Here is an 18,997-nt window from a genome sequence, read left to right as displayed (position 1 = left end):
CTTCCTTTCAGATAACTCTAGGCTGTGCCAAGCTGACGTAACACTAGCCAGCACAGGCATTAAAGTCTTTTTCTCTTTTTTTTTTTTTTACATTGGGTAGGGAGGTGTTTCAAAGCACACACGTGGAGGTCAGAGGACAACATTCAAGAGGTGGCCCTCTCCTTCCACTCCGTGGGTCCCAGCGATCAAACCATCACCAGGATTGGTAGCAGGCACCTTTGCTGCTGAGCCAGCCTGCCATTCTCTTAGAGTGTACTTTTGTTGGCCAGTATTATAATCTTGGATGTTACAGTATGTAACTAATTAAAAGACAAAGTAGAGATTTCTGGTACAGAATAGAAAATTATTCAAATAAAACCCCAAAGGAAATTCTAAAACTGAATAAAATGGTAACTAACACAAAGAATTCAGTTGAGGTGTTGGCGGGACGCAGACACAACCAGAGAGTTAGTTACTGACATTTTAGTCAGAAGCAGTCACCAGCCGGGCACTAGTAAACACGGCTGAGTGTGAGGAGGGTGAGAGCCAGGAGGCCGGAGCAAGGTGAGCCACACAAGGACGAAGGACGGGGTGGAGCAGAAGCAGACTCCAATGATAAACAACCAGGCATTTCCCAAAAACCCACGAAAGGTATCAAGCCACAAATTCTTAAGTACCACAAATGCTAAGCTGAATATACAAAAGAAATGTTCAGTAAGCACGTCATTGTAAAACTGCTGAGATTCAAAGGTGAGAAACTTTCAGGACTAGCCCTGGAGTTGGGAAAGAAGAGACTCACCTGCAAAGGAACAACAGTAAAAACGCTAAGCTGAGGGCTGGGGAGACGGCTCAGCAGTTAAGATGATCTGCTGCTCCTGCAGAGGACCTGAGTTTGGTTCCCAGCACCTACATGTCAGCTCACAACCACTCTTAAGGGACGGTGTTTCTCTGTGTAGCTTTGGAGCCTGTCCTGGAACTCACTCTGTAGACCAGGCTGGCCTCGAACTCACAGAGATCCGCCTGCCTCTGCCTCCCGAGTGCTGGGATTAAAGGCGTGCGCCACCACTGCCTGGCCTCACAACCACTCTTAACTCCAGTTCCTAGGACTCAAACATGCTCTTCTGATCTAGACAGCTAGGCACACATGTGGTGGACACACATGTGGTGCACATACATACATGCAGGCAAAACACTCGACATACATAATAAATAAATCCAAAAATTTTTTAAACTATAAACTGAAATTCTAAAATTTGTGTGTGTGTGTGTGTGTGTGTGTGTGTGTGTGTGTGTGTGCGCGTGCGCGCGCACACGCGCGCGTGCGTGCGCACATGCACAGAGGTCAGAAGAGAGCATCAGATATCCTGAAAAGCTCCAGGAGGCTGTGAGGCATGTGATGTGGGTGCTGGAGATAGAACCTTGGTCCTCTACAAGAGCAGCAAGTGCTCTTTGTCACTGGACCATCTCTCTAGCCCCTAAGCTAAATTCTGAAAAAGACAGAAGGCAAGACACTGCCACACTGTCTGTGGTGTCTGCATATTGCCCACCAGCTCAGCATCTTAAATGTGGAAAAAGAGAAGAAAACCTAAAACAGGGCCAGGTGTGAAATCCAGCCCTCTGGAGGCTGGAACAGGGAGACTGCTGTAAATCTGGTCCAGCCTGGGCTACAGGACAAGACCCTGTCTCAAACAAATAGGAAACAGATACTTGCAGACAAATGAAAGATACTTCTCTGTGTGTATGTAAACTAGGTTGACCTCATGTCTTTCTCAGTCTTTTGCTGTTTTCTTGAGACAGGGCCAGCCTGGATCAGACTGGCCTAGAACTCACTATGTGGATCAGGCTGTCCTAGAACTCACTATGTGGATCAGGCTGTCCTAGAACTCACTATGTAGATCAGATTGGCCTAGAACTCACTATGTGGATCAGGCTGGCCTCATACTCATGGAGATTCTTTTTTTTTTTTTTTAATTAAGTAATTTATTTTACTTTAAAATTTTGTGTCTATGTGTACATGTGTGTCAGTGTGAGTGCCCTCAGAGGCTAGAGGAGAGGTGTCAGATCTCCTAGGAGTTATAGGCAGCTGTAAACTGCCCAGTGTGGGTGCTGAGAATTGAATTTGGGTCCTTTGCAAGAGTAGTAAGTGCTCTAACAGCTGAGCCATCTCTCCAGCCACTCCACCTTATTTTTTGAGACAGGATCTTTCCCTGAAGCTGGAACTCATGGATTGGTTAGGCTGGCACTCTAGAAAGCCTAGGGTCCTCCTGATTCCACCATCCCACTGCTAGGATACAGGTGTGCATGGGCGCTGGGAAGCCAATCACTTTACTCACTTAACTATCTTTTTCTTTTCTCCTTGTTTAAAAACAGACATTTCATTTTCATATGTGTATCTCTGTGATGTATGTGCGTGTATGTGTGTAGGTGTCCACAGAAGCCAGAATAGGGCATCAGAGCCCTTGGAGTTGGGATTGGAGGCAATTGTGAACTTGGATCCAAACTCTAGCACTCACAATAGAGCAACAATCCCTCTTAGCAATCCCACTGAGCCATCGTTACAGACCACACACTCGCGCACCTTTCCTAAAAGGTGTAAATTGAGCCAGATACAATAGCACACATCTGTAATCTTAGCATTCAACTCTATGCTACTCAGGGAGACTGCCTCAAAAACTTTTTAAAAATCAAAACAACAACAACAAAGTATTTTAAAGAATGAAAATCAGCAGATTAAGGATAACCCTGAAGGTCACTGACCTCCATTTGTCAACAGTAGCATGCCAGCTAAGCCTTTTCATTTTCACAATCCTTTTCAAACTGGTGTAGTACCTACTTTTCAGGAATGGCTCTGTGCAACATTTATTGGCCTCCTGAAATTCATTTAGCCCCCTTTGAAGATACCTTAAAATTTGTGAGCCTGAATGTAGTCATTATGAGACCATTAGTTCTGCTCCTTGTGAGCTGCCTGTTTTTTTCTTTATGGTTCTTAGTTGTTCTTTTGTGGAACTGCCAGCTTAAGTCATGCTGGGATCAAGAAAAATGGGCTTTGGCAGTTCGTGTCCCTGGAGTTGTGTCCATGCCAGTGGATGCCCACACACTCCAGAAGAGAATTTGACATCGCTGCTGCTGTTGTTGCTGTTATAGCAGTGGCAGCCACCGCTGCTATTGTTTCTGGGATTACCATTTCATAATTGCTTACTACAGCTAGCACAGTGGAGACCCTGGCAGCAAAAGTAGCTACTACACTTAGTTAATCTTTCATTCTATTGGGCATGATAAATTTAATTGAATAGTTATATACATTTCGATTGGCTTTGAAAGTTATAAATTTATAAACTCAAATTCCATTTGCTTTTGGGATACCATCTTACAAAGACTTCAATTTGCAGTAAGGCTCGTTAAGGAAGGGAATGGCTCAGTTGACTTTAGCCTACTGGCTATGGGTGGGTTAGGACCTCTGTTGGTCTTTTCTGTGTCGAACACACAGATTGCAAGCCCAGTGCCACTTTGAGATCTTTGGGAGCAGTTAACTCTGCAGCTCACATACGATTGAGCCTGTATGATAATGAGTATAGAGATGGGTAGTGCCTGGGGGCGCTCACCAACCTAAGACAGAGCACCTGTGTGGCCTGGGCAGGTGTCTCCATGATGGGTAAGGTGACCTGCTGATGTCCCATGCAACCTAAGTCAGAAGCTCATTTTTTAGTAAAAGGGGAGACCTGTAGGTCCCGGCTCCCGTTTTGGGTAACCGTTGCCTTGCTTGCTGACCTGGACCTTGATATCCTCCCTATGCTAATTCCCTGCCGGGTTCCACCCTCCTGAATGCTTAAGGGAAGTTCCTTGTCTGTGTATCCTGCATATTGGGCATTAACAGCTTAGATGCAAGATTGTAAAACATCAGTAGTGAACTTCTGCCCTCCGGGGTTCTCCCATTGTGCTGTAAGCCTGTATTTAATAAACCTCCTTCAATAAACGGCATTTGGCATTTAAAAAAAAAAAAGAAAAAATCAGCAGAAAGAATAAACTAATAAATATTGATTACTGGAAAGGAATGCGTGTTTTGTAGATTTTAAAATATAGAAAACTAAAATAACCAACAATAACATAAGTTGTGAGGAAAGAGTATGGTTACTGAAGTGCCCGCAGGCTCCTGCATTATCTATGACTCGGTAAGAATTCTACTTTGTATAAATCATTTCTCAGCCCTTTGGCTAAGATCCTGCGTCATATCATTCTTCAATAGGCCAAGAATACAAGTAAGAATGCACAACCACTGAAAGGAAACTAAAGTGGACAGCAAAACGGATAATGACAAATGGCTCAGTGGATAAGAACCCTGGCTGCTCCTGCAGAGGACTGGGGTTCAGTTCCCAACACCCACAGGGTGGCTCACAACCATCTGTAACTCTAGTTCCAGGGGATCCAGTGCCTTCTGGTCTCCATGGGCACCAGGCACACACTCACACACGCAGGTACATATTCACACACACAGGCAAAACACACACAGAAAAAAGAAGTCTTTCCCCCCAGTATGAGATGTGAACAAATAAAACAATGGCAATTCCTCGGTTGGGGGGGGCACACAGGGGAAGAAAGGGGGGGAGGGGGTATAAAAGAAAGAAAAACAATAGAATGCTTGCATGTAAGCGTGAGGACCTGAGTTCAAGCCCCACATAAAAGCCAAAAAGCACACTTGTAATTCTAGCACTGGGGAGGCCAAAGACAGAAGGACCCCTGGGACTTGCTGGCCAGCCATTCTAGATCCTCAGTGAGAGAATCGAACCCCAACGACAAGATGAGAGGCCAGCAAGATGGCTCTGCATGTAAAGGTGACTGCCAACAAGGCTGAGTTTGATCTCTGGGACCCACACTGTGGAGGAGAGCAAATCCTGCCAAGCTGTCTTCAAACCCCCACATATACGCGCACGCACGCACACACGCACGCACGCACACACGCACGCACGCACGCACGCGCACACTAGATAACAGGGAGACAGATGATAGATAACAAGTAAATGTAATTAAAAAATTTTTAAACACAAGGTGGATGGTTCCTGTGCAGGAACAATACTCTGGCTCGCGCGCGCGCGCGCACACGTACATACATAAGCATGCATATGAGCACACACACAGAAAACAATTTAGACAGTAGATTAAATGATACATATTAGTCATTATAAGAAATATTCTGCAGCTGGGCGTTGGTGGCGCACGCCTTTAATCCCAGCACTCGGGAGGCAGAGGCAGGCGGATCTCTGTGAGTTCGAGGCCAGCCTGGGCTACCAAGTGAGCTCCAGGAAAGGCGCAAAGCTACACAGAGAAACCCTGTCTCGAAAAACAAACAAACAAACAAAAAAAAAGAAATATTCTGCTTTTAAAATACTGTCAGACTGTTGATGAGCAGCCTACTGGAGCCTGCCAGATTACTCTGATTTCTCATTCTCCTTGTTAAAATCTGTTGATCAACTCCTAATTCATTACTGAATAAATTATAACTCCCACCCTAAAATAAGAAATAAAGATGGTCAGACTCAGGAAACACGGTAATGACGCACAACTGCCATTCCCTTGAGGAGAGATTCAAGGCTGGCCTGGGCTACAGAGTAAGACCATGTCTCAAAAGAAGAAGACAGAACATTGTCAGATTTAGGACAAAAAGAACAACTATAAATAGTTTGTAGGAGACATATCTTCAGTCTAAGGACAAATAGATGCTGAAAGATTGGAAAGCAATGAGTCACGTGACTGCTGGGGCTGGGGCAATGGTGTGGCAGGTAAGAGCACAAGGAGAAGCACAGACCTGAGTTCCAATCCCCGGAACCCAAGGCAAGAGGTAGGTGTGTGTGACTGAGTGTACTGTAACCCAGCACTGCGGGGTGGCCTCCACACACATGCGCACACACATGCTCGCTGGCTGTCAGCCTGGCTCTGGGCTCAGTAAGACACCCTGTGTGGCGGGAAATAGATGGAGAGAGTGACAGAGCGGGACACCCTGTATCTTCCTCTGGCCTTCACCAGCAGTCGTGCATACACACATGCATACATACATACATACATACATACATACATACACACATACACACATACATACATATACACATACATATACACATACACACATACATACATACACACATACATACACACATACATACACACACATACATACATACACACACATACACACACACACATACATACATACACACATATATACACACATACATACACACACATGCATACATACATACACACACACATACATACATACACACACACATACATACATACACACACACATACATACACACACATGCATACACACATACATACAAACACACACAAACACAGAGTACTAATGTTGAAATCAAATTAGCAAGTATTGTCACTAAAAACAGAGACCACTTCATGATGATTCACCAAAAAGTTATAAAATTTCTATATCTCTATACACATAATAACAATGTGAGTGTGAGCAATACTGACAGGACTAAAAAAAGAAAGATTTCTCACAGTAACTGACAGATTTTTAAAAGATTTTAAAATCAGCCTGTCAGTGGTGGCGTAAACCTTTAATCCCAGCACTCAGAAGGCAGAGGCAGGTGGATCTCTGAGTTTGAGGCCAGCCTGGTCTTCAGAGTGAGTTCCAGGACAGCCAGGGCTACATAGTGAAATCCTGTCTCAAAACACCTCCATCCCCCGCCCCCAAAAGAGAGAAGGGGGAAATTGTAGGACTTCTAAGATCAAAAGGCACTCCATATATACACTACTAGGTCCAACAACTTCAGGGGACACATGACTCCAAGCTTAACTTCTTCCACCCAAGTGATCACACAAGGCAAGCTAAGGAGTTAAGAAAGGACTTAGCTCATTCAGGACACACTGTCTGATCACGGGGGCTTATGTTGAAATAACAAAGGAAGCCTGAAAATCCCGTGTTTGGAAATTAAGTAATTCATTTCTAAATAGCACATGGAATCAAAGAAAACATTCTCATTATTTTTAATTGAATGATAATTCAACATAATAAAACCGACAGAATATTGCCAAAGCAATAGAATGAAATTTATAGCTTTGAAAGCATTATTAGAAAATGACCACTAAAAATGACGACGAGGCACTTATGGTAGAGTCAACAGTGAACAAACGAATCCACAGAAAGTAAAAACAATTGTATAAAAGTAGGTAAGGAGGTAGACACACAGGCAGGAAGAATAAATAGAAAGGATCACAACAAATCAAATATCTAGATTTGAACCTCAGGGGAGAGTCATTTTAAAAAATAGGAAAGATTGCTGATCTCAAGAATGAAGGGCCAGGAATACACTCAGTGGTAGATTGGCCCGCCCAGTGCGTGAGGACTCTGCTCCGGGTCTAGCCCAGTATTGGAGAAAGACAGAAAGAGAGGGAGAGAAAAGAGAAATCGCTACAAGTTAAAAACTCCCCACCAGGGACCATTACAAACATTTACACCAACAAATTTAAAAGTGTCCGTGAATTGGACAAACTTCTAGAGAAACATAATTATCAGCTGAATCAAAGTAAATCTGGGATGCGGCAGATCTATCACAGGGGAAAAAAAAAAAAAAAACCTGCCCCTAAGGAAAACTCCATTATCGTTTTTAAATGAACATGAGTCCTGTGGTGATTTGAAAGAAAATAAATAAATAAAAGATGCTTTTAAAAAATATGAACATAGCTTATAAATAGAGAAAAATAAACAATTGAATAAAAGAGTTTATGAGGAATTAAGGTTATTTTTGTAAATATCTAATTTCTTCCCAAGTTGGTTTGTAAAAATCCCAATTAAAATTTTAACAGCGCTTTATGCAGCACGTTTGTGAAAAATGACAAGTGACACTAAAATTATATTGACCTGAGAAGGATCTACCAACCATAAACTATTGTCACAAACCAAACTGAAGGCCCTCTGGGTGTGGTGGTGGTGAGCTCTATGCCAGCAGACCCAGGCAAGGCAGGAGTGAGTTCCAGGCCAGCCAGGGTAATGAGACCCTGTCTCAAGAGGGTGAGGGGGCTGCTACAATGTGTCCATATACTAATGACAGGAGTGAAGAACATTTATGGGGCTGGGCAGTGGTGGTGCACACCTTTAATCCCAGTGTGATGATATTTTCTTTGTGTGTTAATAAATAAAGCTTGACTGGAGATCAGGGGGCAAAGGCCAGCCATTTTAAGTAAACAAAGAAGTCAGGTAGTACATACCCCTAATCCTTTAGCTGGCAGGATCTCTGTGTGTTCAAGGCCACATTAGGGAACAGAACCAAGCGTGGTGACACAAGCCTTTAATACCAGTACCAACCATAGAGACCGGGAGGTCTGTACAGACAGTGACAGAGCTGTGTAGGAAGAGGAAGTAAGGTAGCTGCACTAAGAGCCAATGAGAGGGCAGAAAAGCAAGGCATATAGCCTGGGCAGACAGGAAGTTGCGCTCCTTGGAAGCTGTCGAGTTGGTGAGGTGAGGTTAGCTGGTGGCTTTCCATTATTTCTCTGATCTCTCTAAGGCTTTAACCCAAATTTCTGGCTCCGTGTTTTTTTATTTAATAAGACCATTTAGAAATTTGTCTACATCCCAGCACTTGGGAGGCAGAGGCAGGCAGATCTCTGAGTTCAAGGCCAGCCTGGTCTACAGAGCAAGATCCAAGACAGGCACCAAAACTACACAGAGAAACCCTGTCTCGAAAAACCAAAAAAAAAAAAAAAAAAAAAAAACAAAAACAAAAACCAAAAACCAACCCCCCACCAGATGTGGTGGCACATGCCTGTAATCCCAACACTAAGGAGGTTGAGGCAGGAGGATCATGACTCCAGACCAATTCCAGTTCCATATCTGTTTCTGTATTTAATCTCCTGTGATTATGTTATGTTGCCTGAGCACATGAAGGAAATCAGACTCACAGATCCTTGGTTGGGAAAGAGGAAACTGTCCCAACAAAACAAGAACAATTACAAACCCTCAAATTCTAGTACTGATAACAAAATACCATCGGCTTTCTTTTTCTTTCAAGTGACAGCTTCACTTTATTTTCAAGAAAATGTCTGCCAAGTCCCCCTGTGTAAGCAACCACAATTTACCTCTTAACCCTTCTATCACATAAAAATGCAGCCTATGAAAACAGCAGCCAGTGTAGCTTATAATTCAGATTACAACACGCACGCCGTTGGTCAGGCAACCATCACCCGTCCCTTACACAGAAGCGGTAACGCACATTTGGTGTTTCAGCTGGGACCTTAAAAAGGTGTACTCTCAAGGGGTGAGATTTAATAAAAATCAATCATTCTTCTTGCTCTATCCAGGACATTCTCCAGTAAAACTGGATTCGTTTTTCAAACTACCCACAAAGCTTGGTGGAGGAAAGAACCTGTGAACACAGCCGGCAGTCACGACCTGTACCCATGAGAAGTTGTCATGATTTAGTGATCGCTGCCCTGGGACCACAGGAACGAACGTCAGTGGGGAAGGGAACAGACAGAACGATCACGAGAGTGGTTCTGACCTCTTGGTTCCCTGTGAAGGAGTTAAGGAAACCTCACTGACCACACTGTGAAAACTACTGAACTACATCCACACAGAACAGTGTGGCTCCATCTTTAAAATGTAGCGCCAAGCAAACAAAAACCACAGACACCGCATGAGACTCATTTACATGAAAACATAAAACCAGGCAAAGCTAAGCCATATCGTGACAGGTGTGCAGCATCATGAGGTAACAAAACACACTGGGAGATTTTAACACATTTCTCTCCTAACTGGCAAACTGAGCCGAATATTAGACTTCAGAAGTTTTGTGTCTGCGGGTGCACAGACCTAGGGAGGCCAGAGGACAAGCTCCGGCCTTGTTCCTCAGCCACTATCTACATGGTTTGTTTATTCATTCATTCATTCACTCATTCATTCAATTAATTTTTTGAGATTGGATCTCTCACTGGCCTTCATTCATTCATTCATTCTTTCTTTCATTTATTTATTTATTTATTTGAGGTCGGGTCTCTCACTGGCCTGGAACTCAGGCTGGCTGGTCAGCAAGCCCCAGGTGCCACCACGCCTGGCTTTTTTTTTCCCCCAAGATTTATTTATTTATTATGTATACAGTGTTCTGTCTGCATGTATGCCTGAATGTCAGAAGAGGGCATCAGATCTCATTGTAGACTGTTATGAGCCACCATGTGGTTGCTGGGAATTGGACTCAAGACCTCTGGAAGAGCAGCCACTGCTCTCTCCAGCCCCAATGCACCTGGCTTCTTTATGTGGGTTTTGGATGCTGAACTGAGGTCTTCAATAAAAATTAAGGATCTAGCCAGTCATGGTGGCACATGCCTTTAACCCCAGCACTCAGGAGGCAGAGGCAGGGAACTCTCTCTGAGTTTGAGGTCAGCCTGGTCTACATAGTGAGTTCTAGGATAGACAGAGCTACATGGTGAGACCCTGTCTCTAAACAAACAAACAAATAAATAAATAAATTACAAAAATACAGATTGATAGATGAACACTATCTTTGTTTTATGATTACTTTTAAAAATAATAGGAAAAAGATAACTAAGACTCACACTGGAAACTAAGCATGGTGGCACATGCCTGTGATCCCAGGACCTGGGAGCTGGAGCAGGAGGAGCAGGAGGTCTAGACTTGCTTTTGTTACACAGTGAGTTTGAGGCTATCCTGGTCAACTAAATACCATGCCTTCAAAGGCAAAGAAACTGGGGCTGAGAGGACAGGTCAGTAAGTGCTTGCCTTCAAAGTATAAGCCTGGACCCCAACACACTCTAAAGAAAGTTAGGCATAGTCGGATGCATCGACAATCCCGGCACTGGAGACAGGTAGACAGATCCCTGGAGGTCACTGACCTGCCAGTCTGGCCAAGTTAATGCGCTCCAGGTTTAGTGAGAGACCCTGTCTCCAAAAATAAGGTGAATGGGGGCTGGAAAGATGGCTCAGTGGTTAGAGCACTTACTGCTCTTCCAGAGGACTGGGATCGGTTCCCAGCACCCACACAGCTGCTCACAGTTACCTACAACTCCAACTCTCTTCTGGCCTCCACAGGCAGGTAACCAGGCATGCACACAGCACATGTACATACATGCAAACAAAACTCTTGCACATATAAAATAAAAATAAATGTTTTTTAAAATAGGTAAACAGTGATTGAGAAAGAGACCTGATGTTGACCTCTAGCCTTCAGTCACACATGCATGTGCATATACGAACATGTACATATAACACTCACACAAATAAATAACAGGAAAAACAAGACAACAACAACCAAACCCAGCCTGTAGTCCAAGCACTGAGGAAGCAGAGGCAGGAGAATAGCTGTAAATTTGAGACCACCCTGATCTATATAACAAGCTCCAGACCAGCAAAGGACTACATAAGGAGATCCCACCTCAAAATTACCAGAAACATAACACACAAAACAAAAGGGGGGAAAAAACTTTGTAAATGTTAAAACCTCATCTTTAATGTTCCAAAGACTGCAGAAGTCAACAGAAATTAGAAAACACTAAAACTGAATAACAACACACGACGTCTCAAATCTGTGAGGTGAGCTGGAGCCATACTGAAGAGAGCTTTACAGTTTTAAGTGGATTTTGTAGGAGGGAAGATGGAAATTAGTGATGTGAGAATTCGGCTATCAGGGAGAATAAGTCCAAAGAAAGGAAAAATCTACCCGCAGCCAAGCCTGTCCAAAGGAAGCTGTTTTATCTTACCCACACAACATGGCCAAAGCGCAGACTATCTGTCTCTACCGCGGCACCTCAGCTGACAGCTTCAACTACCCAGTTAGTTCCGAACAAGCAGAGGAAGTCAGGGGCAGCAGCTCTCCCAACCCCACTGCCAACTGCTCCAAACATCCTCCATCTGCCCTAGCCCCTGCTGTGAACTTAATACTTTGAGAACAAAACTCAAATTGTCCTTTTGTGCAGACCTAGAAGCCATGACTTGAAAAGAACTCAGAAATTCACTTAGATTGTCCCCAAGTTAGGTTGGAGGAAAGAAAAATATACACACAAAACAGCCGCAGAGACTATGAATTATCATGAGGAATGTTTACAAATTTTCATGCATGTATATGCACTTGTGTGCATGTGTGAAGAACAGAGGTTGACATCAGGTATCCGCCTCTATTGTTCTTAATCTTCCTTTTATTTTCTAGATTTATTTATTTATATGTATGAACGCTCTGCATGCACATATGTACGTACAACACAATGTGCTCAATTCTTTGAGGCAGGGTCTCTCATGGAACTTGCTCACTGGCTAGATTGGCCGGCTGGTAAGCCGCCCCCTCCCCATGCCCCTGGCTCTGCCTTGGAATGCTGAGCCAGGCATGGACTATCACCAGTTTTTCATGTGAGTGCTGAGGACACATCAAGCAATTTATCCACTGAAGTCGCCTCCTCAGCTCTTTTTTTTCTCTTATCCTTTCCCTTGTACCTAGGCAACATCCTTCCATCTCCTCCTTGTAGCTATCTACAGTATCCACTGATGGAATTAAGGTAAAGCCTCCTACAGACGCAGCCTGGCTCCTTTCCACACTGATGCCCTTTACTGTGTGCACACGTGTGCATGAGTGCTTGTGTGTTTACATGTGCATGTGTGTGTTTACGTGTGCGTGTGTGTTTACGTGTGCGTGTGTGTTTACGTGTGTGTGTGTGTTTACGTGTGCGTGTGTGTGTGTGTGTGTGTGCATGCACAGGTTATAGGTCAGCCTCAGGTGCTGTTCCTCAGGACAGTAGTACTTATTGTTGTTGTTGTTGTTTTTTTTTTCAAGACAGCGTTTCTCTGTGTAGCTCTGGCTGTCCTGGAACTCACTTTGTAGACCAGGCTGGCCTCAAACTCACAGACAGCCTCCTGTCTCTGGCCCCCCACCCGACCCCCACAGTGCTGGGATTAAAGGCATGGCCGCCGCTGCCACCACCACCCGGCTGTACTTATTTTTGAGACAGGATCTTTTACTGAGACTTACGGCTCACCAATTAGGCAGGCTTGGAAGGGTGGCCAGCAAGCCCTAGAGATCCTGTCTCCACCTCCCCAGAGCTGGGACTAGGAGCTTGTGCCACTGTCCTGAGCTTTTCTGTGGGTTCTGGAATCAAACTGGGGTCCTCATGCTTACGTGAGCAGTACTTTATGCTAGAAGCTATCTTCCCAGGTCCTCCAGTACTTCTTGGTTGTGTTTTCTACCTTTCCAGTTCTGCCTAAGTCACCACAACAGGCCTCAACCCAAAACCGATGTGCTCTCAAATCTCCAGAGACCACAAAGCATCTGACGGCAACATCCTAAGACTCCTTCAGCCTCATGAACTCTGTCCTTTAGTGGCATTAAAACCACAGTCCTTGATCATTGTGGTTTGAATGAGAATGGCCCCATATGTTCATATATTTGAATGTTTAGTCACCAAGGAGTGGAACAGTTTGGGAAGGGTTAGAAGGTGTGGCCTTGTTGGAGGTTTCAAAAGCCCACACCTGTATGGTCTGTCCTGGTCCAGAGAGTTCTCTCTCTCTCTCTCTCTCTCTCTCTCTCTCTCTCTCTTGCCTGTGGATTAGGATGCAAAGCTCTCAGCTACTGCTCCAGCATCATGCCTCTGCTTCCCACCATGATCATGGACCAACTCTCTAAAACTATAAGCAAGCTCCCAACTGACTGCTTTCTTTTATAAGAGTTCTCACAGCAATAGAACAGTAAGACAATCTCTGGTCCTTCGACCCAGACCTTAATTGCTCCTCAGCCTGACTCTAAGATGGTCACCAAGCTGCACTCTCACAGATACGAGTTGCCCAGTCCTCACAGGCCTACAGCTAAGTCTTTTCCACAGCAGGAAAAGCCACTGTTGCCCCGTCTCTGCTGGATGCCCACCACTATTCCTGGGCTGTTCTCTTTTCCTTGGCCCCTCCTCTTCTCCAAGGCTGTCTGCACTCCCAGCCCTGCAGGTTCTTTCTGTATCCTCTCTTTCTGTATCCTACCTCACAGAGGAAAAGGAGGAGGTGGAGGGGCTCAAAACCTGCTCATTCTCAGCCTCTCCTCTGCTGGTTCCCTTTAGCAACAGGGCTCCACTCCAAATGCTGCCTTGCCAAAGAGCCCTGCACCGACCCACTGGGGTACCCATTCTGCTTCTAGCCTACTTTATAACCCTGCTCATTTCCTTAGAGGGACATCTCACAAATACAGGGCACTGGGTTGCCCCCAGACGACAGTATGTGCTTGGTAATATTACTTAAATGCACTGGTTCCTTGGGAACACTGGTTCCAACTGACTTGAGTTTTGAATTACTTGTGAGCTTCAAGTAGCATATTTTTGGTATAAAATTCAACCACCTTTTCCCCATTTCAGGCCATTATTCCATCAACTTTTCTGTGTCTCTTCCCTGCCACCATTCCACTTTCGGTCAGTCACCTGCCTGTCATTTCCTCAAACCTATTTGTCACTCTAGATTTGTTTGGTTACTATTTTTTCAATTTTTTATTGTATGTGTGCAGGTGTTTTGCTTTCATGTACGACTGTGTACCACTTGTATGTCTGGTACCCAGGGAGACCATCAGAGGGCATCAGATCCCCTGAAACTGAAGTCACATACAGCTGGTTGTGAACCGCCATGTGGGTGCTGAGAATCAAACCTGGTCCTCTGGAAGAGCAGCCAATGCTCTTCACCCTTGAATCATCGCTCTAGCCCTTGCTACTTTCTGAAACAGATCTTACTCTTTAGCCAAGGCTGGCCTCTAACTCACGGAAATCCTCCTGCCCTGGGCCCCCAGGTGCCGGAATAACAGGCAAGAACCATGACCTCCAACCCATTCTAGATTCTTTGCAGTATTTAGCATTCTTCCTCTGCCTTATCCTGAATTATTTTCAGCAACTTCTATACAAAGACATGATCAGTAACTGCAACATAAATGCCACCACAGGACAACCACAGCCTCAAGCTCATCCCCAACCGCTTCCTCTTAAAAGCCTCAGCATTCACCCTTCCTGCTTCCCTTCATCCAAGTGAAGCTGTTCTTGCTCTCCACCCAAGCCTCTGAGCCCTCTGGGTCCTCCTGGAAATAAACTCTTAGGTATGAAATCCCCTGGCCTTTTGGCCACATGCTCCCTCACATGTCTTCCTCCAGAGCACCCTTTAAAAGTCTTCAAACACCATTTCATCATATCTAATCACAGACGACATCACTTAAACCTAGCATTGTTGAAATCAGAAGAAAATCAGGAACTGTTCAAGCAAAAAAAATCTTTCCACCTTTAACAGAAATATAATGTCAAAAGGGTGTGGGACTCTCTATTCAAGCAATGTGCAGAATGTAAATTACATAACTTCCCAGGTAACCCTCCCCGGGTTATAGACAAGAAATACTCACGTAGATAAGTCCTGAATAGTAGCGGTCCTTCAGATTATGTAAAACAGAAGCCTCATTCAAGCAGGTCAACTCCGCCATATCCTCCACCTTGGAGAACTTGGGTGGGTTCATCTTCTGAATGTCATCTTTGTTGACCATCGCTTTCTTGCCATTCTCTGCCAGCTCCACCATGACTTCATCGCCCCGTTCTTCTTTGATACTAGCTGCCTCAAAACCATGGCGTTCCGATGGGATCCACACCAGCTTTTTAGCTGTCCAATCAGCTTGAGTGGCAGGGTTGTAGATGACAGCCCTGTCCACAAAGAGATACCTCTCCGGATCCTCCAGTCCAGTTCTCTGGGCCATTGTAAACAGAAGGATCCAAAAGTAATTGCCTCTAGAAGAGAAGGGCAAAATTAGATGCTTATGAAATATAAAATAGTTTACAAGTTTGACTTTCTAAGAAACATAAAGCAAAAGCCTCGATAAACATAAAACACACAGTTAAAGAGCCAAGCATCCAGTACATCCCCACAGCCACACTACTCCATCTTCCAAGGTAAACTTCAGGGGTAACCACTAATCATGACTCTGGTTGTCTTGATGACCATTCAAGATCTGCCCTCAGTTACCAAGCGCAGACACAAACAACCAAGCTTTGGTGTGACCGTTTTCCCTCTCTGTCTCCTCCTTCACCCTCACCACAAATGAAGCCGAGTTATGAAGGGGAAGGCGAGAGAGGAAAATAAAACAAAGATACATAGCAAAAGGCCCCGGAGTGGTACTGGAATTATTGTGACCACAGGCCAGAACTACAAAAACACATACGATTGCCAGAGAGTAAGGAAGCAGGCCCAGGGTGTAGCTCAGTGGTGGAGCATTTGACTGGCACGAACATCGCACATGGCCCCGGGTTCAACCCCCCCCCCAGTACAGAAGTGGGGAAGAGAGAGACGGACATACGCAGTGAGACTGTATGAATGAATGAAGAGGTCAATTATGCCTTCCAGTTCACCTTCAGATGAGACTCAAGGCGATCCCCCTAGAGCTTCTCTATGGCCCTTTAGTCTGTCACACCACAGAAGACAATTACACCTTGGCTTCCACCAAGCCTTTCAAGTATGTGGTGGCATCTATTCAGGTCTCCATCTGTACCCACAACTGCCCCCACTCCTGCATCTCCACCTTCCGCCCTCCTCACCCCTCACCTGAGTGCCCATGTATTGTCCAACAGTTTCCTCTGGGATTAAAACATTCCAGCCTACAGGAAGCCCCTTAAGCAGGAAGGTAAATAACTCAAAATAGCTTCAGGAAATCCCTGAAACTGACCAGATTCACTAGGCCCCTCCCTGCCAGAGTAAGTAATAAAATCCAAGAATTGTCCCCCCCCCCCCCGTCCCCTCCCCCGCCGTTCCCCCCCCCATCCCCCCGCCAGATGCAGCAGAACTAAGCTATAAAGAAGACTCTCCCACAAGCTGAGGGGCTAAGAAGACTCTGAGGCCAGACCAGCTGCCTGGAAGCAGCAGAAGCCAGCCAAGCTGCCTGAAGAGGGTTAGACCAACTGAGGCACCTGGAAAGGGCACTCCAAGCTGGTGAGCTGCCTGCAGGCTGTACAGTGGGCTCCAGGTCCCCAGCTCTGTGAGCTGTCACCTGTGCTAGGGTGGGCCTTGGGGAGGCAGCTGTCTTTGAGTCACTTCTGCTCCTGTAACCTCTCACCCAGTCCTGTAAGTAACCCCAATAAAACTCATTAGTTCACCAAGTTGAACTTGAGTGGTATCTGTACTTTGGTCTGTCATGGGCTCCCTGTCTGGGGTGAATAGAGGTGTGTGTTGCATCTCCCGAGAAAAAGTTTTATAACACAACACCATGTCTTCCATTAACAGTGTGTGGCCCCGGCCAGGTGGTGGTGGTGCATGCCTTTAATCCCAGCACTCGGGAGGCAGAGGCAGGCGGATCTTTGTGAGTTTGAGGCCAGCCTGGTCTACAGAGTGAGATCCAGGAAAGGCGCAAAGCTACACAGAGAAACCCTGTCTCAAAAACCAAAAAAAAAAGTGTGTGGCCCCAAAGCAAACCTAATATTACAGAAATGATCTAACCAGTATAGAAGAAAAGAATCATTAGTAACTTAAGCCATATTGAGGAAAGGTCTGTTCTGTGACTGTTACAACAGTCAGAGTTCAAAATATAATTGGTTTATTTATTTAGTGCTCACTGACTATTGGTATGTAAGAAGCTAAGCAAATCTCTAGGCATGCCAGAGAGAGGCACCTCTCCCATACTTGGGCAATTAGTCTTCTGGATCAAAGGACATCACACACCTTTCTGATGTCACTTGTCGTTCTTCCTGACAGCGTCTTCCTAGAATCTGATAGCATATCAAACATTTCTTGCTCCTACTCCAATGTCCAAGTTATTCCAAAATTCACAGGAAGTTTCTAAAACTTCATCCAAATCAACCCAAGAAACCAAGCACTGACTTTTACTCTATCAAATTTCTTCAGCTTCTCCCCTTACCCCAGCACACCAGAAATATTGGGGACTTGGTAGGCGAGAGGGTCAATATAAGCCATCCTTTGTAGGTTGTATGGAAAAAAAAATCATAAAGTCATCCAAAGTTGTAAATAGGTCATTTACCTCGAGTCTATAAATAAACCTCAAGCTCTATGAACTCCCTGAAATGGTGTAAACCATGCAGTACACTTCATGTGTGCATTTGTGTGTTATTCTAAGGAGACCACCCATAGCTTTCTTCAGATTCTCAAAGGGCTAGCTACACCCTGAAAGGTTAACTGCTGACAGCAGGCACAGCTCTAAGCCCTAGGAAGAGTCTATTCCAGTCAAACAGTCACAATCCTTCAGAAAATAGCTGTTACATGTAATGCATTGTAAACGCCTATGCTCTGGAGCAGCAGTCTCACACTGGGGCACGCATTGGCAGCACAAGGAAGGCTTATTAACATACAGACTGCGGACCCCATCCCCAGAGTTCCTTATTCCCTGAGTCTGGGGTGAAGCTTAATTTCTATATCCCTCCCCCACCTTTCCTTTAATCTTTTTTTGTCTTTGTTGTTTTTGAGACAGGGTCTCACTACATAGTCCTGAAAATCCTAGATCTCACTCTATAGACCAGGCTGGCCTCGAACTCACAGAGATCCACCTGCCTCTGCTTCCTGAGTGCTGGGATTAAAGGCATGGTGTCACTACACCTGGCTCCCCCATCTCTTAAATAAAAAAAGAAAAGAAAAGAAAAGAAAAGGAAAGGAAAGGAAAGGAAAGAAAAGAAAAGAAAGAATTTATTTTATATATGAGTATTTTGCCTGCATGTATGTAAGTGTACCACATGCAAGCTTGGCACCCACGGAGGCCAGAAGAGGGGGTGTCAGATCCCCTGAAACTAGAGCTACAGATGGTTGTGAGCGACCATGTGGGTGCTAGGAATCGAACCCCAGTCCTCTGCTGTAAACAAGTGCTCTTAACTGGTGAGCCATCTCTGCAGCCCACGCTCTGTACCTCTATGAGCTGACGAAGACGCCACGGGCGGGGACCGAGTCTGAGAACCACTCTTCCCCAGCGTTCTCCCGACTACAAACACAGTGGCGATCCTATTTCCTAACTTAGACCTGCATTTGCTTCTTAGGCAAATACGAGAGAGAGGGCAACACAGAAAATAT

The 18,997-nt window shown here is 45.0% G+C and overlaps 1 protein-coding gene across 9 annotated transcripts in view; it reads right to left on the bottom strand.

Annotated features, from left to right (window-relative positions):
• The window catches only part of Myh10 (myosin heavy chain 10), a 167,021-nt gene that overhangs the window by 113,723 nt on the left and 34,301 nt on the right, over positions 1-18,997 (bottom strand). For all 9 annotated transcript variants that reach the window (XM_028869400.2, XM_028869395.2, XM_028869397.2 and 6 more), the window contains exon 2: positions 15,348-15,723. In XM_028869400.2, the coding sequence (XP_028725233.1) occupies positions 15,348-15,692 (345 nt within the window). In that variant the 5' untranslated portion in view covers positions 15,693-15,723. The remainder of the gene's footprint in view (positions 1-15,347; positions 15,724-18,997) is intronic.

Source organism: Peromyscus leucopus, chromosome 8b (genome assembly GCF_004664715.2).
Source record: "Peromyscus leucopus breed LL Stock chromosome 8b, UCI_PerLeu_2.1, whole genome shotgun sequence".
Lineage (NCBI taxonomy): Eukaryota > Metazoa > Chordata > Mammalia > Rodentia > Cricetidae > Peromyscus > Peromyscus leucopus.
Note: the sequence above shows the minus strand (reverse complement) of the source record. Positions and strands in the feature narration are given on the sequence as shown.